Source organism: Bos taurus, chromosome 7 (assembly GCF_002263795.3).
Source record: "Bos taurus isolate L1 Dominette 01449 registration number 42190680 breed Hereford chromosome 7, ARS-UCD2.0, whole genome shotgun sequence".
Taxonomy (NCBI): domain Eukaryota; kingdom Metazoa; phylum Chordata; class Mammalia; order Artiodactyla; family Bovidae; genus Bos; species Bos taurus.
The window spans coordinates 18,590,420-18,610,585 of NC_037334.1; the positions used below are offsets into that span (position 1 = coordinate 18,590,420).

Here is a 20,166-nt window from a genome sequence, read left to right on the forward strand (position 1 = left end):
TCCCGCGGGCACCCAGACACGCGCTGGTCGTCACGTGCGCCCCAGCCGGGCCCGGGGAAATGACGCAAGTCTTACGCGCCGCCAGGATGGCCGGGCCATGGCGGGGGGCACAGGCTGTGTGCGGCTGTGGGGAGCTGCAAGGTGTTGGACGCTTCGGCGGCCGCTACTGGCCGCCGCCGGGGGGCGGGTCCCGACTGCGGCCAGAGCTTGGTTGCCCAGAGGCCGGAGGGCCTGCGACGCTTCGCCTCCCTGGGCGCTGTGGGGCCAAAGCCCCGCGGCCGCGGGCCACTGGCGGGGACTTTGGGAGGCGAACAACCGCAGCGGCGGCGGCGCCTTCTCGGGAGGCGAGGATGCATCCGAGGGCGGCGCCGAGGACGGGGCCTCGGGCGTGGGAGGCAGCGCGGGCGGCGGGGAGGGCCCTGTCATAACGGCGCTGACGCCGATGATGATCCCGGACGTATTCCCGCACCTGCCGCTCATCGCCGTTACTCGAAACCCAGTGTTCCCGCGCTTTATCAAGATTGTTGAGGTAATGAGCGCCCCGCCCAAGGCCTCCGTTTCCCCATGTCTGCAAGCCGCGGGTTGGACCGAGGGATCATTTACCACCTTCATACCCCAGCAACTTTTTCCAGGAGCGAAGCTTCTCCAAGGCCTGGAGTTCGAGTACGAGTCTTTTCAGCACTAGCTCCATGAGCTTGAGCTAGATTCCTTCCCCTTTCAGATCCCTTCAGGAAAGTTGAATCTAGTGAGCTTAGGATTGTCCAGTAGACTCCCAGTCATAGAAATTTGGTGCCGGGAAGGATCAGAACAGCCTTGCCGCTCAGTTACTTTTCTGCGGGTCTGTAGTCCGTAGCTGTTTTGTGACACTCTTCCCCCAGGGCTATCCGCCTTCCTCATACCTTCATTATATGTTCATTGAGGTCATGGGCCAGGTGCGGTTGTAAGTCTAAGGGATACAGCAGTGAGCAAAACGGGCACACATTCATGCTTTTGGAGCTTAGGTTCCAGCGGGGATTAGAGAAGCATAAATAAGAGTAGTAAGTTAATTCTGTATCGGGAGGTCATTAGTAGTACAGAGAATGATTGAGCGAGAGATTGTAGAGGAATTTTAGGAGGAAGGTGGCAGGAGGATGTTGTCAGGGATTTATTCATTCAGTAGAGTGTTCTTTGGGCTTCCAGGGTGCCTCGAAGCGGTAAAGAATTCACCTACACTGCAGGAGACGTGAGTTGAATCTCTGGGTAGGGAAGATCCCCTTGGAGGATCCACTCCAGTATTCTTGCCTGGAGAATCCCATGAACAGAGGAGCCTGTTGGGCTATATATATAGTTCATAGGGTCGCAAAGAATTGGACATGCCTGAGCAATGCAGTCAGGCAGAGTGTTCTTGACTTGTTACCATGCAGCAGGCTGAGGATTCAGCAGAACAAGTTAGACACAGCCCTCTGCCTCAGAGACTTACATTCTGGTGGAAGACACAGTAAGAGCCATGGCTTAGGGGGTGGGGCAAGTGGACCGGGGTGATGTAATAGAAAGCAAGAGTGCAAGGAACTTGAGCTTTTTTTTGTTTATTTTTTTGGCTGTGCTTGGTCTTCGTTGCTGCACTTGGGTTTTCTCTAGTTGCGTCAAGTAGGGGCTACGCTTTGTTGCCTTTTGAGGGCTTCTCACTGCAGTGGCTTCTCTCGTTGCACAGCACGGGCTCTAGAGTGTGGGCTCAGTAGTTGCTCTCGGGCTTAGTTGCCCCACAGCATGTGGGATCTTCCCAGACCAGGGATAGAACCTGTGTCTTCTGCATCGGCAGGTGGATATTTAACCACTGGACCTTCTGGGAAGTCCAGACCTTGAGTTTTTAGAGTAGGAAGAACCTGAAGGCCTGCTTTCTTCCCCACCCGCCCCCATCTTTTCTTTAATGATGTGGAAACGAATCTGTGGAGGAGGTTATCTGTTAACTGTCTAAGCAAGGTCATACAATGAGTCAGCCGTGTCTGCATTCACCCTCCTCCCCTCACACTCCCATCTTTGCTGCATAAATTTCAGGGATCCCTTGGAAAGCAGAGGGACAGCATTCAGTCAGCAAGCAGGGGACAGAAAGACATCCCCACCCTGGAACTGCTGATTGCATGCGTCTGAGCTGCCCTTCCAAGGGCGTTCTCTGATGTTAAATAGTGATTACTGGCAGGCCCTAAGGCCAGACCTTGGGGCTTCATATCCTGGTCCCTCTGCCCCCAGCTTGATAGCCTTGGGCAAGATGTTCTCTGGGCCTCCATTGCCTCATCCGTGAAATGGGCAATCCCTCATTTCTTAGAGCTGTGATGGGAGGTAGATAAGGTCACATGTAGGGGACTTAGAACCATACATGGTGCTTCATACACCTTCATAAGAAGTGGCTGCTGTTTCCTCTATGGTGTGCTCTGACACCTCAGAGATGACCCTTGTGGGTCTTTTTTTCATCCTTGTCTCCCACTGCCAGCTGTCCTCTACCCTCCAGGCCTCTGGGGCCAGGACTGTTTGGCAGGTATGGTCCCCTCAGCCTTGCAAAGTGGCACCTGCCTCCTGTCCCCAGTGCCCAAGCAGGGATAAGATTCTTCTTCTTTTTTTAATTTTTTTTATTTTTTTTGTTCCCCATCCTGAACCCTCCTCCCTCCTCCCTCCCCATACCATCCCTCTGGGTCGTCCCAGTGCACCAGCCCCAAGCATCCAGCATCGTGCATTGAACCTGGATGAAACGAGATGCCAGGGATAAGATTCTTTCAAGAGACCCTGTCTGCCCACCTAGGGCTAGCAAAGAGGGTTATAGGAGTTGATGCAGATGGTATGAGGCTGGCTTGTGGAACACACATGGAGTATTTCTATTGCTGTACTCAGTCACTCAGTTGTGTCACACCCTCTGCTGCCCCATGGACTGTACTCCGCTGGGCTTCTCTGTCCAGGGGATTTTCCAGGCAAGAATACTGAGAGTGGGTTGCCATTTTCTCCTCCAGTTCTATTGCTGTTACCTTGCAAATAAGGAAAAGGAGTCCTGCCAAAGGGAGGGGCCAGGTGTTAAGATGCAAGGGTCAGGGGACTTCCTTGGTGGTCCAGTGGTTAAGACTAGGAGCTTCCAACGCAGGGGGCACAGGTTTGATCCCTGGTCAGGAAGCTATAATCCTGTGCTGCTGCTCCTAAGTCGCTTCAGTTGTGTCCGACTCTGTGCGACCCCATAGACGGCAGCCCACCAGGCTCCCGTCCCTGGGATTCTCCAGGCAAGAACACTGGAGTGGGTTGCCATTTCCTTCTCCAGTGCTTGAAAGTGAAGTCGCTCAGTTGTGTCCGACTCTTCAAGACCCCATGGACTGTAGCCTACCAGGCTCCTCCATCCCTGGGATTTCCCAGGCAAGAGTACTGGAGTGGGTTGCCATTGCCTTCTCCGATAATCCTGTGCAGTGTGGTCAAAATAAAGATGCAGCAGTCAGCTGTTAACAGAGGAGAAATTGGGAGCTTCCAGAGTATTTAATAAGTAAATCTGAACTTGTTAGCAAAGTTGGGATTATCTTGATGTTGAAGTTGACCCTGTCTGTGGCTAACTTGCCCCAGTAGCATCTCCTTATCAGTAGCCTCTGAGTGTAGGCCAGTGACTCTTAAGTTTGGGTGGGTCAGGTATCCTCCTGATGGATGTCATGGGCCTTTATCCTGGAAAGAATGCCTTTAGAGTGTTAGGAATCCCCATAACATGTGGTCATGGAGTGAGCTAGCACTGCTTCTTAAAGTCTGGTCCCTGAAAACAGCAGCATCCCCTGGGAGCTCGCTTGAAATGCAGAATCCCAGGCCCATTCCAGCCCCCAGCAGATCAGATACTTCAGAGATTGGGGCCCAGCCGTCTGTTCTTTAAAAAAAAAAGTCCTCCCGGTGGTTCTGATTTGTGCCAAAGTTTGAGGGCCATTAAGTTGAGTTCAGGTCTGGCCTGGGAATGAACAGGGGCTTGAAGGGAATCGTCTGAGCCCTAAGGACATCTGTGCTCCTCCCCAGCAGCTGTTTCCTGGGAAACATGAGCCCTCTATCTGCCAATAAAACAACATGAGAATGTGCTGTGATTGAGGGGGGCGGGGTCGGATGATCAGTATATGGGATATAGATGGGATTGGGATAACTGTCCATGAAAATTATTAGCCTGTGGAGTGTGTCACAGTTGAGTTATGCACATTTACTGTTGTCCTCCTGACAAGAGCAGAAGGTTTAGACTTTCAAGCCAACGCATTTCCCCGCAGAACCAGCTCTGGGAAGGGGATGTGAAATCAATTTCTTGGCTTTGGCTATTCATCTCCTTTGAGTTTTCCTTTTAGCAAGAGGGAAAAAAACTAAGGAGTGCGGCTCGCCAGCACTGCCCCACTCCATTCTCCACACCCGTCGTCTCTTTTCTTTTTGGTTCAGGAGTTCTTGAACCGTGTAGTTTAGTCCTGGATCAGACTAGTGCATCTCTGGAGTGTAGCACTGAGAATGCTAGAGTTGCTGTCAAAATATCAGCCAGAAAAACCTACCCTGTGTTTCACTTTGGGGTTGTTGTCATACTAGGTTAAAAATAAGAAGCTGGTTGAGCTGCTAAGAAGGAAAGTCCGCCTTGCCCAGCCGTATGCTGGCGTCTTTCTAAAGAAAGATGACAAGTAAGTGTAATTTCCCCCTCACCCTTTTGTTGAGACCACCCTGGAGTGTAGCTCCCCACAGAGCCCGATCGGTAGAGTAGCCTGGATCTCTGGCCCTTGACCTGAAACAAACCTAGCAAAAGCTACAGGGGACAAGACCAAGAGCTGAGCATCCTTTTTTAGATGGGGCTAAGATTCCGCCCTGAGCCCTGGGCCTTGTGTGTAGTTCAGGTGGGGGGAAATTAACCTCAATGATCCCCCGTGTCAGACCAGAGCAAGGCCACTTCAGAGCAGAGCTAGGTGGGCAGGTATGGGGGCTCAGGACTCGTCCACCTCACTTCTGGGTAGGATTTAGTTCCACTTCAGAGTCAGAAGGCATGTTCTAGGCCGGCTCCAAAAGAGGCAGTATGGAACCAAAGGCCAGGTCCATATGGCCCTGTCTGCCTGTGTGCAGTAACCCTGCATCCCAGAGTGCCAGTGGGAGCCAGGTGGTCAAGGCCAGGATGGGTGTTTCTCTGCTCCTGAGAGAGCCAGAGCACCTGTGCCCATGTGCCCCGTGTCCCTCTCCCTCAGCAATGAGTCTGACGTGGTCGAGAACCTGGATGAGATCTACCACACGGGGACGTTCGTGCAGATCCACGAAATGCAGGACCTGGGGGACAAGCTGCGCATGATCGTCATGGGACACCGGAGGTGCGGGGGCGGGACGGGAGGAGTGGCCACAGCTGGGGGTGGGTCCCCATCCCCAATCTCAGGGCCCTTCTCTTAAAGCAGTACTTTGGGTGGTCAAGGAGAAGCCATCTCTCATGCTTATTAGTCCACAAAGCACCACAAAACGGAAGCTGGCATGTTGCCGTGTCTCCCACGTCTGGGTGTTGGCCCGCCATCCCTGCCCACGTCTGCAGCTCCATTCAACTTGGCAGGTTGCGGGGTTTTTTGGTTGGTTGGTTGGTTAGGGTTTTTCTTGACTGTGCCGCATGGCATTCGGGATCCAGTTACCTGATCAGGAATCGAACCCAGGCCCCTTGCATCGGGAGTGAGGAGTCTTAGCCACTGGACACCAGGGAAGTCCCATGGAGCCCTGTTCTCTGTCACCCTGCAGAGCGCATCTGGGAAACAATCTGGGCCGGCAGCGCATCTGTGGACCGTCCAGGTGGCTGCGCTGATTCCCATGCCCGTCTTCGTGTTGGGAGTCTGTTAGAGTCTGTTTTAGGAAAGAGCCTGCACCTTTGTCTCCTGGGAGGAGTCATGGCTCAGGAGAAACAGAATAAGGTGCAACCAGAATTAATAAAGACACGGCAGCTCCTCAATGCCCTGCTCACCTGCAGGGTGCCTTGTAGAATGAGTGCTGCTGGCCTTTGAGGCCAGGCCGCCCCAGGGCTCACCGAATCCCCACTGCCTTTTCTCTGCGCACCCTGGGTGTCTGCTGGGCGCTGAGTCCGCACCCCTGGTACCTCTCAGGCCTGCTCTTTAAGAGGGTGCTGTTGTCAGTTAGCCTGCAGGTAGAAAGGAGCCAGCGCAGCAGTGACGCCCGGCCTGTTGTCTGCTGGGCTATCGGGGTGGAGCAGCAGGTGAGGGACCCACCTTGGGGAGCTCACCCCGAGTGGGGAGAACAGGTCACAAGCTGAATTCTGATGGTGGCAGGTGCTTTGTGGGAGAAACAAAGATGGAGGGCGGTGCTGGGTGATTGTGCAGGTGGGGCTGGACTTCACATTGAGAGGTCAGGGAGAGCCTCTTGGTGGAGGCGCCCTTGAACCTGAATGGTGTGCAAGAGCCACTGAGGGGTGCGCTGGAGGCTAAGGGAGGGGCAGGCAGAGTCCTGGATGAACCCTGGAGGTGGGCTGCCACTGGCTTCCTTTTTCCCGGGGGGCCGTAGGTGTTGAAATGGATGGGTCGGCTGGAGTCCCAGGGTGGAGGTTCTTGGGTTCTGAGATGGCAGCGAGCCTCAGGCGTGGTGGCTGCAGGGGTCTGGGCCCAGTGGGCCCTTCAGTCATGGACACTGCAGAGGAGCGTGCAGGCAGAATCCCCCCACCCCACCTTGGTGGTGGCTTTACCCCCTCCTCCTGTCTTCAGGGTTCACATCAACCGACAGCTGGAGGTGGAGCCTGAGGAGCCCGAGGGTGAGAACAAGCAGAAGCTGCGCAAGAAGCCCAAGCGGGGCAAGAAAGAGGCAGAAGAGGACGGGGCCACCAAGCGGCCGCTGGAGGTGGTGGTGGGGCCTGGTCCCAGCCCCGCCGGCGAGGTGCTCATGGTGGAGGTGGAGAATGTGGCCCACGAGGACTTCCAGGTCACGGAGGAGGTGAAGGTGAGTGCAGGGGTGTTGGGGGGCAGAGGGCTGTGTTCCCCCAGAAGTCCTGGGAGGAGCCAGCGGCTGGCAGGTGGGAAGTGGGCCAGGGCTTCAGCTGCTGTGGAGGATCTGGGTCCAGGGCAGAGGGGAGGGGCCGGGGGCTGCAGCCCCCTCTGGTCCGGTGACCCACGCTTGGGGCTTTCCTGCTCACTAGGCGCTGACTGCGGAGATCGTGAAGACCATCAGGGACATCATCGCCTTGAACCCACTCTACAGGTTGGTCTCATGCACTCTCCCGGAAGCCGGGGCTGGCCCAGGCGTGTCCTGCTCGGGGGCTCCTGACGTAGCCCGGGTCGGGGCAGCGGCTTCATGCTTCAGTTGTCGGCAGATGGGAGAGCGCGTCAGGAGGTGTGGCCGCAGTGGCGGTCCGGTGCCCTGGTGCAGCGCCTGGGTCCCTTGCAGGGAGTCAGTGCTGCAGATGATGCAGGCCGGCCACAGGGTGGTGGACAACCCCATCTACCTGAGCGACATGGGCGCAGCGCTGACGGGGGCCGAGTCCCACGAGCTGCAGGAAGTCCTGGAGGAGACCAACGTGAGTGCGGCCGGGGGCCTCCCCCACTGGCTGCTGCTCTTGGGCCTTGCTGTGGGGCGGTTTCACGTTAGCCTGCCTCCTTCCGTCTGCCTCCGACCCCTGGTTCTTGGTAGTACTGCGCGGTGTGCTCCTGGGCAGTGCCCATCATTCAGTCGGTGGCGTGTTTGGGTTGTCCCCAGACTCAACATTAGAAGCAGTGCCCCTGCCAACGTCCTGGTCCCTGCGGGCCTGGCTGGAGCCCTGGGACCGAGGGGGCAGGCCTCTCGGATTTGGGGAGGCGTGGCCTGTCCACTTGCCAGAGCTCATACTTCCTGTGCCCTGCTTCCCCTGCCCCCCAACCCTCAGCCTGCACACATGATCTTCCCTTTCTCGGCAGATTCCAAAGCGGCTGTATAAGGCCCTGTCCCTTCTCAAGAAGGAGTTTGAACTGAGCAAGCTGCAGCAGCGCCTGGGCCGCGAGGTGAGCAGAGGTTGCAAACTCATGGCACCATCACACTGGGGCCAGGAGCTGTGCACAGTGAGAGCTCCCCTGACTGTCCAGGGAGCTCTGGGGGAAACCTAGAAATTGGGAGGCAGCCTAGGAAAGGTTGAAGGGACTTTCCCCATACTCGGTTGGTGGAGGCCTACCTTGGCTGCTCGGACTGTCCATTTAACCTTTTCCAGATTTAGGTCACTTTTATTGTTTAGTTTTTTTAAAAAAGTTTTACTAGAGTATAGTTGACTTACAGTGACATAATAGTCACTGCTATACACCAAAGTGAATTAGTTATGCAAATACTCTTATTTTAGATTCATTTCCAACATAGGCCATCATATCACTTGATTCTATGTTAGGTAAAAAAGTTGTATTGCATCTTTCATTGGAAAAGCCACGAGGCAGCTGTCAATATGCAGGGCAGCATGACTCGGGGCAGGCGCCAGTGTTGAGCCTGTGTCCTAATGTGTCAGCTTTTAGAGAGAGGGTGATACCGCTTTGATGAGTGTCGGGGACATGCTGGCATCAGGTCCGGCTTTCCCTGATTGTAACCAGGACTGAAGGGCAGATCCCTTCCTCCCCTGGAAGTTGGGGTCACTTATCGCGAGACTCATGTGCGGGGACTCCAGGTTGAAGGTGAGGGCCATTGGAGGCTGAGTGTCCCAGGTTTGTCTCCTGGGTCCCGAGGATATGGCAGGCCCACTCAGGCCTCGGCCCCCTCCTCTGGTCTGACAGTGGCCTGGGCCCCACAGGTGGAGGAGAAGATCAAGCAGACACACCGCAAGTACCTGCTGCAGGAGCAGCTGAAGATCATCAAGAAGGAGCTAGGCCTGGAGAAGGATGACAAGGACGCCATCGAGGAGAAGTTCCGTGAGCGGCTCAAGGAGCTCGTGGTCCCCAAGCATGTCATGGACGTGGTGGACGAGGAGCTGAGCAAGCTGGGCCTGCTGGACAACCATTCCTCCGAGTTCAAGTGAGCAAGTGCTGAGGGGCCTGGCGTGGGGGGCCAGGATTTGACCCTGGAAGGCCAGGACGGTGGGGGCCCTCGGGCATGTTCTTGTCACCACACATGTTTAGTGCTCTCGTGTGGTCCCTGTGGGGGCTGGGTCTCTCGTCACTCTTGTTTCACAGATGAAGGAATCACGGCTTGGAGAAGTTAAATCAGTGCCCCCGCCCCTGGGCTGGTAAATGGGGACGGATTTGAAGCCAGGGACGTTGGGCTGCAAGCCTGTGCCACCCGTCAGGACCAGGAGTCCCCAGGGCCAGTGCCCCAAGGCCAGCCCCTCCCCTGACCTTCTGTTCCCTGGTCTCCTCTGGCAGCTTTGAGAGTCAGAAAACGAGTGTCTTCCTGGTCTTGCCTGGCTGGCCTTCTTCTGTGCACGCTGGCTGGGGGTCAGAGTGGCGGCTAAGGGGTCAGGGCACCATGTGATGCTTCTGACTCTGCCTGGGCGCTGCTCCGGGACAGCTGTGTGGGACAGCTTCTCAAAGGGGCGGGCTTCCCGGGCTGCTGTGTTTGGCCCCTGTCTGATCAGGGTGTCTGGTGGGGTCTGCTCTCTTGCTCAGGGACCCTGGGACTCCCTGGTTTCCCCAGATGCCGCAGGCCTGTACACCAGAGAGACTCCCAGCTTCTCTCCCTGGGGCAGCAGTGCATTCCCCACATTCACATCAGGGTGGACCACACACGTAGTGCCCCAGACAGCATCGACTTCTCTTCGGGTCTGGAGGCAGAGACCCTCATTTCTGGTGTGATGAGAAGGATGGGTTCCTTCTGGAGGCCTCGGGGGAATTGTTTCTAGCCTCTTCCAGCTTCTCGGAAACATTCCTCGCTCCCAGCCCATCCTCCTTCAGAGCGTCACTCCCACCTCTGCTTCTGTTGTCCGGGTCCTCCTCTGATTGCCCTTCCTGCCTGCTCCTCCTCAGGCCCCTTGAGAGGGGTTCCTCTGTCCCCGGGTCACAGCTCCAGGCCTCAATTTCCCCACTTGGGCTGGGTCAGGTTGTTCTCATCGCTGGCCCCTCCTGAGCTGTGGGACTCTGAGCCATCCCCATGCTCACTGAGCCTCTGGGCCAGGAGCTGCACCCACACAGGCAGACCTCAGGATAGCGCAGGCTTGGTTCACGGCAGGAAAGTGAGTCACGTGAATTTTGTCGGTTTCCCTGTTGAATGTAAAAGTTATGTTTACCCTGTACTGTAGTTTAAGTATGCAATTGCATTCTGTCTAAAAAAACAAAAAAGTACGTTACATGCTTTAATTAAGAAGTACTTTATCACCTCCTGAGGCAGGGTTAGTACAGACCTTCCCGGTATGACACACACGGTGCCTGCCTGGAGCCGTAGGTGAGGCGGGCGGCCTGTCCAGCGCAGGCTGTGCAGTTCCAGTGTTGGGTGCCTGGGTCCCAGTGCCTGGGTGTGCAGCTGGGGAGGCAGGCGGCGCGCAGGGCCCGCTCACCGGCTCTCACCTGTCCCGTGGTAGTGTCACCCGCAACTACCTGGACTGGCTGACGTCCATCCCGTGGGGCAAGCACAGCGACGAGAACCTAGATCTGGCGCGGGCCCAGGCGGTGCTGGAGGAGGACCACTACGGCATGGAGGACGTCAAGAAGCGCATCCTGGTGAGGCCCCGCCCCCGCCCCGCCCATGCCCTCGTCGGGGCCTCCTGCTGGGACCCAGGACTCCCCGTGCAGCTGGGGAGACCCTGAGGAGTCCCCTGTGAGTCTAGGCTCTGGGAGGGGCTTGGCCGTGGCAGGGCTGGAGTGGCGTCAGCAGGGGCCTGAGGCACCAGTGCTGGAGTGGCTTAGAGGTGCCAGGGGCCGCTGGGGGCCCACATCCACCAGGGGGGATAAAAATCGTGCTCCTGAGCGGAGGAAATGGGGCAGAGGCATCTGGCTGAGGGCTGGTGGGCCTGGCATTGGGGTCACCCCTCAGTCAGTCCCCACATCCCCTGGTGCCTGCTTGTCCTGTTGGTGCCACACGTTGTCCATCCCTGTGACAAATCACAGTCTGGCCAGCTTGGCTCCTCCAGGCCAGGCGCTGTCCCTTCCCGCAGCCCCAGGTGCCTAGCCATGGGGAGCCTCAGGCCAGGTGGGGCCCCTTGCCCTTCAGAAAGTCCGGCACTGTCTCATACAGTTGCCTCTGCACACAGGAGTTCATTGCCGTCAGCCAGCTCCGGGGCTCCACCCAAGGCAAGATCCTCTGCTTCTATGGCCCCCCGGGCGTGGGCAAGACCAGCATCGCCCGCTCCATCGCCCGTGCCCTGAACCGGGAGTACTTCCGCTTCAGTGTTGGAGGCATGACAGATGTGGCTGAGATCAAGGGGCACAGGTAGGTCTGCCCCCCACACCCCTCAGAGCTCACCTCTCCTGTCAGCCTGCCTTTTCCTGGGTCTGTTCCTGCTCTGATATCATGATGGGGACAAGCAGCAAACTGCACACAGGAGTAGGTAATTGAAAAGGTGTTGACTGATTTCAGGCCCGGCTTGATCGAGGTGCTCAAACATTAGCTCAAAATCTCGGCTTCTCAGTCACTGGGAAAGCCTCTCGGCCAGGCTGTCAGTAGACAGCTGCATGGCTCCAGCTCGCATCCCACCAGCTCAGCTCCCCACAGCACTGGCCGAAGTTCGGGAGCTGTGTCGTGGCCAGGGCTGGGCACTAGAGTGGGAGGTCTCCCAGGTGAAGACTCAGGGCCTGTCTTGGTTCTTTGCTCCCTTGTCAGGCGCAGAGCGGGGGCTGGTGTTCCCTGTGTGCGGGCTCTTAACAGCCACCTGGTCCGTGCATGGCACCCTTCAGTGGGACGTTCAGGGTGTTGTGTTCCAGGGCTTCGCGCCCTGTTGGCCTCTGCAGAGGGTGGGTCTCTGAAAAGCCGGGCTCAGTGAGACACAAGCACAACAGATACATGAGTGTCTGCTCCAAGCTGACTTGGAGCATACCTTTATCTGGTGGTGTTCAAAGAAGGGTTAAATCTGTGTCTAAATTACTTTTCTGGTTTTTCTAAAAACACGGACAGTACTGGACATTGGGACCCGCAGGTCTTCCTGGCAGTAGTCCTCCTGAAAGCATGTGCCGGCTGGGCCCTGGGCCTGGGGACCCCGGGGACCCAGGCATTGGAGACGTTGCTGCCACAGGCCCCAGCTGCTCCCCACTCTGTCCTTCTGCTGAGTCAGGCCATGCAGGCTGGGTTTTGTTATCTAGAGGGATGAGTGAGACTTGGCTGTGAACCTGTTCCCTGTGCTTCCTGCCTGAGCTGGGGGAGGGGTGATCTAGTGCTCTGCCCACCTGCACAGCACAGAAGCATTTATCTTCTGCTGGGCCCCCTGTGCTGCAAGTCTCCTCTCTGGGCAGCTCTCGAGGGGGCCCATGTGTCTCACATGGGCGTCCTGGAGCTCCAGGGAGCTGGGCCTCAGGCGCTGGTGTGGCTAGCCCAGATGCTGGGGCACCCACCACCCCGCCTTGCCCTCTTCCCCAGGCGGACATACGTGGGCGCCATGCCGGGCAAGATCATCCAGTGTCTGAAGAAGACGAAGACGGAGAACCCCCTGGTCCTGATAGACGAGGTGCGTGGGGCTGGGTGGGCGGGCCTGGCTGGGCGCACACCCCTTCCCGAGGCTGGACGTGGGCCCTGGGCCTTCCTGGCCCCCAGCTCCAGGTGGCCCTGAGCAGACGGAATCTGTGTTCAAGGTGAAATCATGGCCTCTGCGGTTTCCATGGCGCCAGTCATGGGGTGGCCTTGCTGCTCCCAGGCTGTCTCCTGACACTGCCCCTGCCCTGCCCTGGAGGGCGCTGTCCCTGCCACAGCCTCACGGTCATGCCAGCCCCCCTGCTCTTCCTTCTGCTCCGGCCTTCCCGAGCTCTGACCCCTGGGTCTGTCTCCCATTGGGGTGTCTGGTGAGCAGGCGCTCAGGCAGGACAGGGGCCAATACCCCCGCCCACTTCTGCCGCTTCAGGTGGACAAGATCGGCCGGGGCTACCAGGGCGACCCCTCATCTGCACTGCTTGAGCTGCTGGACCCTGAGCAGAATGCAAACTTCCTGGACCACTACCTGGACGTGCCCGTGGACTTGTCCAAGGTGCGTGTCCTGCCCGGGGCTGGGCCAGCGGGGAGGGATGGGCACCCTGTCCCCCAACACCTCACGGCCCCACCCCCAGGTGCTGTTCATCTGCACGGCCAACATCACCGAGACCATCCCCGAGCCACTGCGGGACCGCATGGAGATGATCAACGTGTCAGGCTACGTGGCCCAGGAGAAGCTCGCCATTGCTGAGGTGAGACACCCACAGCCCGGCCCTAGGCTCAGGAAATAGCCAGGTGCTCCCTTGGGGCCAGGCCCTTAGCTAGAGCTCAGGGTACTGCTCAGGGGCTCTCGTGCCAGAGGGACAGATGGGATGGGGCGGGATGACGAGAAGCAGATGAGGCTGGTGTGAACCGTTCCTGCCAGTCACACCTCTGACACTGAGGTGCTGGGGTGGGGGTGCCTGCACCTGCCGGTTCCCGCTGAGGGGCGTGAGTCAATGTGGTCTTGACTCGGCATCCAGGAATAGCATGAGACCCAGGGTCAGCACTCAGAGCAGAGCACAGCCCCCGGCCTGGATGCAGGCCCAAGTCCCTGGCCTCTCCTACCTCAGGCTGACCAGGTGTCAGTCAGGGGTTCCCACCATCTGCTCCTCGGTTTGATAATTTGCTGGAACAGCCTACAGAATTCAGGAGATGGGTTTATTCACTGTTACCAGTTTATTATAAAGGATTCAACCAGGGAACAGCCAAAAAAGAGACACTGGGGCAAGGTGTGGGGAAGGGCCCATTTCTTGGGTTATTGATCGGATCCTTGGTTGTGTGTGATTAGCACCCCAGCACCCTCCCCTCCCTGGGGGCAGAAATTGTCCCTCCAGTCTCTCCGTTGGTTCTTCTGGCCCCTAGCCAGCTATGCTAATAATCACCTTGTTATTCTTAGTGTTCTGGAAGGGGCTTTTCCTGAATAAGAAGGGCTGCTCTTCTTGTCCCTGTCACTTGGGAAGCCCCACGGGTCTTGGAAGTGCTTGTGTGGGAATTCTCATGTCCCAACATCGCAGGCCGTAGAACAAGAACAGGAGACACCTCTGCAAGCACAGTGCTGAACACAGCACAGCCCTACCTGTGGCCTCAGGGCCCCACCCCATCTTGGGGTCCTGAGTTCCGCTCTGATAGGAGGCCCCCGCCTTTAATGTCACACATGTGGCTGGTGTCCAGGCCCAGTCACTCGCAGTTGTGGGCTTTACAGGGAGGCTGTGGTTCCCAGTTCTGTGACCGCCTGCCTGGCCTTTTCCAGGTCCCAGGCTCACCTGAGGTTCGGGCCTCTGCCTGCACCTGTGTAGGAAGCTTCTCCTGGGTGGGGGTCCTTCCCCTTCTGGTGCCCGGGGTGTGGCGGCTTCGCTAGCCTGCAGTCAGGAAAGCCGGGCTTCCTTTCCAGAGGACTGTATTCCTCACGGAGTGTTCTCTTTCTAGAATGGACTTGAGTGTACTCGTCCCCTTGAGCCTTCTGCAGGTGTGACCGGAGCTGGCTCCCAGTCTCTGTGTCCCCTGGTGGAATGGGCGGCGAGAAAAAGAGCTCTTGGCTGAGGTGGTGGCAGGGGTGCTGGACTCCCCCCCAGCCTGGAGACTTGACGGGACAGAGGAGGGGCAGGCTTGGTGGAGTGGGTGGAGGGCTTCCTTCAGGGCCCTGGAGGAGGAAGATGAGGACTATGGGATGCATCAGGCCTGTGGTCAGTGCTCAGGACTGACTGTCCGGCCACTGCTGTGTGGCAGGAGTGACCTTGGAGCCTGTGACCTGCTCCCCATCCCTGCCTGTACTGGGCAGCATCTACTAACCAGTCTCTGTATGAGGAGCAAGTCTAGGGGATCAAGGAGGCCTTCCTGGAGGAAGAGGCACCTACGATGACACCTGGAGGGAGGGCAGGAGTCAGATCTGGACAGAGGATGCAGCAGGAGCAGAGGCTGGAGCCTTGGGAGCATGCGGAGGTGGCAGGCTAGTGTCTGCAGGTCCCAAGCCCTCTGTTCAGGATCCTGGCACCTGCAGGGATTGCTGCCTGCACCTCACGTCCTGGCCTCGCGGATTCCTCACCCTTTGGGTCTTGGCTTAGGCATGGCCTCGTGGAGCAGCCTCCCTGACACCCTGTCATTGCTGGATGACTCCCAGTGGACAGGGGCTCCTCAGGGCAGGCCCAGGGTATACCTCGGTGACCGCATCTACACAGCCAGGGGTCTTGGAAGGCTGGGCGGGGGGTCCCAGAGAGGCTCTTGGGCCCTTGACGGCAGCTCTCCTCGTCCCTGTAGCGGTACCTGGTTCCTCAGGCCCGTGCCCTCTGTGGCCTGGACGAGAGCAAGGCCAAGCTGTCGTCCGACGTGCTGACCCTCCTCATCAAGCAGTACTGCCGGGAGAGCGGTGTCCGCAACCTGCAGAAGCAGGTGGAGAAGGTGAGCTGCCTGCCCAGCGGCGGATGGAGCCTGGGGCCGTGATGGCTAAAGTGGGCCCAGCCAGACAGGACACATGCCACAGTGGGTGCCCAGAGGAGTCACAGCCACAGACAGGAAGCAGATGGTAGGGTCAGGGCTGGGGGTGGGGAACGGGGAGTGAGTGCTTAATGATCAGAGGGTTCTGGAAGGGTGGTTGGACAAGAGCCCCCGTGCACTTTTGCCACCGAGCTGTCTGCTTACAAATGGTTCAGATAGTTTTAGGTCATGTGTGCTTTACAAACTGTAAAAAGGCGAGTGGAGATGAGCTGGGGTCAGGTTGGGGACGGCAGGGTCCTGTGGCCTGGCCACCCCCCAGCCCACTGTGCCCACGCAGGTGTTACGGAAGTCTGCCTACAAGATTGTCAGCGGTGAGGCTGAGTTCGTGGAGGTGACGCCCGAGAACCTGCAGGACTTCGTGGGGAAGCCGGTGTTCACAGTGGAGCGCATGTATGACGTGACGCCGCCTGGCGTGGTCATGGGCCTGGCCTGGACGGCCATGGGTGAGTGGCCTCTGCACCCCCAGGAGAGGTGGGCACGTCCACCGTGGGGTGCTCTGAACACCCTTCCCTGCTGCTATGAGTGCGCAGGGCTGGTTCAGGAACTTTGAGGCGGCAGCAGTGCCAGGAGCTTTGAGTTTCTGTTTTTCAGGTTTGCCTGAAGGAGAGCTCCTCACTGCAGGAGAGGCAGCTCTGGGTAGAGGGTTCAGGGAACCCTGTCCAAGTGACCTCGCTGAGCCCACTGGCCCTGAGGTCTGGGAGCTGCAAGGTGGTGGGAGAGCAGCTCAGGGGCTTATGTAGCTGAGATGCATGTCTGCAGGCAGGCAGGGGGTGTGTGTCAGAGGAAGTAGACTGAGGGCATGGAGTCTGCTGATTTGGGCTATAGTGAGAGAACCGTGCTCCTGAGCCTGAAGGCTCTGCGCTGCAGGCAAGTACTCTGGGAAGCCCAGCACAGAGGTCTTCAGGTTTTCGTTTAACTGGGTCCATTCCTGCAGCTCCACCTGCTGCCCCGAGGAGGTGGCTGCAGGGACAGTGTGAACATAGAGGGGTGAGGAGGTTCTAGGCCGGGATGAGCTGGTTAAGGAACTTTACTGGGAATGGCTGAGCAGGTGGTGGGGGCAGCTGTCCTGGAGTCTGGGGCTGCCCCGGTTCATGGCTCTGCCCTTGGGTCCCCAGGAGGCTCCACGCTGTTTGTTGAGACGTCCCTGAGACGGCCGAGGGACAGAGACAGTGACAAGGGGGACAAGGATGGGAGCCTGGAGGTGACCGGCCAGCTGGGGGAGGTGATGAAGGAGAGCGCCCGCATAGCCTACACTTTCGCCAGGGCCTTCCTGATGCAGCACGACTCCGCCAACAAGTTCCTGGTGACCTCGCACATCCACTTGCACGTGCCTGAGGTGAGGCCCACCCTGATCCCCCGCCCTGGGTCACACACACATCTGCCAGGCTGCCTGCCCACCTGCCTGTCTCCCCGCAGGGTGCCACCCCCAAGGACGGCCCGAGTGCCGGCTGCACCATCGTCACGGCCCTGCTCTCCCTGGCTTTGGACCGGCCAGTGCGGCAGAACCTGGCCATGACGGGCGAGGTCTCCCTCACAGGCAAAGTGTTGCCTGTGGGCGGCATCAAGGAGAAGACCATCGCGGTGAGTGTTGCACCGGCTCAGCAAGAGAGACCCAGATAACATATGGCCATCACAGCCATCACTCAGGGCTGAGCCCACCTCCAGGGGAAAAGGCAGGGTGACAGGCTGAGTTTAGATGGGAAAAGTAAGGCTCTTTGGGCTTGAGGTTGGACCCAGGGTTGCCTGGCCTGGAGCCTCTATTGAGCTGACAACCTGACTCCCCACCCCTTGCCCCCCAGTGGCTGATCCAGCCCATCTTAGCTCCTTCCTTGAGGTTGAGACTGGGGTCTCCATCTCTGCCCAGTGGCTGAGCAGTGAGAATGCGGCTGCAAGAGACAGTGGCAGGGGCCTGGGCTCAAGCAGTGCAGATGGACAAGAGCCCAGAGCCTGGAGTCTCCCCAGGTGTGTAGGTTGGACTGAGGGGTTCCTAACAGCGCCCTACTGTCTCTGAGCACCCACACCCCTCACTGTGGCACCCTGGTTCTGGCCCTCATATGCTCCACCCTGGTATCTCAAAGAGACTGGTCCCCAGAGGCTCTGACGAGGGAGACACCCCAGGCAGGCTGTGTGGGCCTTGCTTTCCTCACCTGTAGAGTGGGAGCTTCCGCGGGCCACTAATCCTTAAAGCAGCATATGGGAACCCCCATCCCCCAAGGAGCAGTCAGGCTGAGGAGCAGGTCGTAGTGTGGGAACTTTCAGCTCTTATGCACTTTTAGGTGCCAAACCTCAAAATGTAAAGCAGTGGGTGCGGTGATTGACCTAAGAAACCACGTACATCACACTGCATGTATTTCCAGGCCCACCTGTGGTATGGGAGCATCTGGGCTGCGAGCACCTGAGCAGAAGTCTGAGCCCTGCTCCCCAGGCTGCCAGAGTGGAGGCTGGCGATGGTACCTAGGGCCTGTTTCCTCACCTATGCAAGGCAGGGCGGGCACCGGGAGTCTGGCTCCCTGCCCAGCCCTCTCTCTCCTCCACACTGACCAACCCCTCCCTCCCAGGCCAAACGTGCTGGGGTGACCTGCATCGTCCTGCCAGCTGAGAACAAGAAGGACTTCTATGACCTGGCTGCCTTCATCACCGAGGGCCTGGAGGTGCACTTCGTGGAGCACTACCGCGAAATCTTTGACATCGCCTTTCCGGAGGAGAGGGCCGAGGCCCTGGCGGTGGAGCGGTGACAGCAGCCCTTGGTACTGCTGGGCCTGCCCCAGCCGGAACTGCGCCCCGGGAGGGGCTCTGGGCAGCTGAGCCCCAGGAAGCTTGGGGGAAGACTGGAAGCCCGATCCTACTATGACTCAATCAGTGTATTTAATTATGATTAAAAACCGTTTCCAGTACTGCTTGTCTGTGGCCTCTTTTGTTGCCCACCACCACCTCACCTGGATGCTCCAGGGGGTGGGACCCTCCCCCCAATTCTCAACGTGAACTACCCTTCAATTTCCAATGGCAGCAGAGAAACGCCGAGTTTTGGGCAAGATTTATTGTGATTGTGAACAGAGGAGAAGGGCTCAGTCCTTCTTGGCTGCCGCTTTCCTCATGGCGGCCAAGACGTTGCTCAGCTCCTCTCTCTTCCTCTTCGCGCGGATATGTGTCCCCACCTGCCGGGCAAGGAGGGCCGTGAGCCTGCGCCCCGCGTCCCAGACCGGGCCCCCGCACGGGAATCCCACCTACCCTTTTCTTGATGAACTTGAGGGCCCGCTTGTCCTTGGAGACCTTGAGCAGCTCCATGGCTCGTCGCTCGTAAGGGGCGAAGCCACACACCTCCCGGATCATGTCCCGCACGAATTTGGTGTGTTTGGTGAGACGCTGCGCGAAACAGGGGCGTCAGGGCCAGGGCTTCAGGGACCTGCCGACGACGGAAGGCCAGATCCCCCCCAACTCCTCCCACCTCCCCAGTCTCATTGGTATCAAGGCGGCGCGTCACGCCCGGCCCTTTGCACGGCCTGTCCTGGCACCCTGAACACTCGCCCTGCACACAGGCTGGGCACGGTGGAGTTGGGCCCGCTTAACCAAGAAACACACACACACACACACTCTCCCTTCGAGGCCACGATTCCTCAACATGAAAACCAAGGAATCCACTTTCCCTCCACGTTTCAACCCGGATCCAGGCACCTTCCTACTCGGCAAACTCCTGCTCATGTGTCAAAACCCGCCCCCAAGTCGCTCCCGCCCCAGCTTCCGAATCCACGGCGCGAGGGAGGGTCCTGCTACGTGGCCTCGGTGGGCATCCGCAGCAAAGGGGAACACACAGGAGGGTAACCAGCATTTCCACTCTCTCCTCCGGCCAGCCGCACATTCTTTTTTCCCCTGCTTAAAACACCAGGGTTCCCCCGGTCCTCGATACCCCGACGGAGCTCCGGGAGCTTCTGCCCAGGCCCTGCCCTCCGTCCGGGAGGCTTCCTACCCACTAACCGCGCGCCCTGGTACTCACCCCGCGGCGGCGGCTGTGCCTCGGCTTGCCCACGTTCTTGGTCACCTTGTGACCCTTGTTGAGGCCCACGGCCATGGGGTAGCGCAGAGCCATGGCTGCGGGCAGAAGAGGGGAGAAGGGATGTGGGTGAGCTCCGGCTGGGTCCCCACCGCCTGGAACACCGCGCTTCGGCTCCCACGGGCTCGCTCGCTGCACTCAGCCATCCCTTGAGTTGCCTGGGACCCCCAGGGTCCGGATGGCAACGGATGCTACTCGCGAGAGAGTTCACTAACCTGTTGTTCCACAATGGCTGCCGCGGCGGAAGGACTTCAGACGAGTGGAACTCTGGGATATCTACCAGCTCGCGGGCGGAGCGGGCCAGAGAGGCAAGAATGGCTCGGCCGCCCCCTGGCGGCTTGGAGGAGTCCCTGCGGGCTCTCTGAGCATGCGCGAACAGACACCCAGAGCAAGCTAATTTACCCAGCGAGCCTTAATCTTTAGTCGGACTGGGGGTGGGCGTGACTATGGCCACGGTGCTTCCCTCTGCAGGTGGGTTGAGAGTTGGAATCCTACCTCTTCAGCCACCCGGCTGGCCCAGCGCCAGGGACTCCACCTCCCACTACCAGAATTTCTCCATTTATAGAAGGATGACAAAAATAGTACCTATTCCGAACTGAGTAAGATATAATGAC

The 20,166-nt window shown here is 58.4% G+C and overlaps 2 protein-coding genes across 3 annotated transcripts; one reads left to right on the top strand and one right to left on the bottom strand.

The window, feature by feature from the left end:
- Positions 1-68: 68 nt before the first annotated feature.
- Positions 69-18,398, top strand: LONP1 (lon peptidase 1, mitochondrial). The gene is given in 18 exon segments (NM_001015569.3): positions 69-529; positions 4,546-4,634; positions 5,187-5,306; positions 6,687-6,918; positions 7,115-7,176; positions 7,363-7,492; positions 7,869-7,952; positions 8,720-8,940; positions 10,439-10,577; positions 11,108-11,286; positions 12,427-12,514; positions 12,905-13,027; positions 13,107-13,223; positions 15,268-15,408; positions 15,782-15,947; positions 16,620-16,840; positions 16,921-17,085; positions 18,063-18,398. Coding segments are annotated over 18 exon segments (2,886 nt in total). The 5' UTR covers positions 69-97; the 3' UTR covers positions 18,240-18,398.
- RPL36 (ribosomal protein L36) lies at positions 13,671-19,803 on the bottom strand. Of its 2 annotated transcripts, XR_003035408.2 has the most exons (5): positions 19,768-19,803; positions 19,496-19,590; positions 18,492-18,867; positions 15,274-15,387; positions 13,671-14,514 (listed from the first exon to the last, which is right to left on the bottom strand). XR_003035408.2 is itself a non-coding variant. In NM_001078139.2 (4 exons), the coding sequence occupies exons 2-4, from the start codon at positions 19,586-19,588 to the stop codon at positions 18,570-18,572; spliced, it is 318 nt and encodes a 105-aa protein (NP_001071607.1). In that variant the 5' UTR covers positions 19,589-19,590; positions 19,768-19,800; the 3' UTR covers positions 18,527-18,569. The 2 variants fall into 2 exon arrangements, 1 of the variants encoding a protein (NP_001071607.1); NM_001078139.2 differs by lacking the exons at positions 13,671-14,514; positions 15,274-15,387 and having other exon boundaries at positions 18,527-18,659; positions 18,733-18,867; positions 19,768-19,800.
- Between the last annotated feature and the right edge of the window lie 363 nt (positions 19,804-20,166).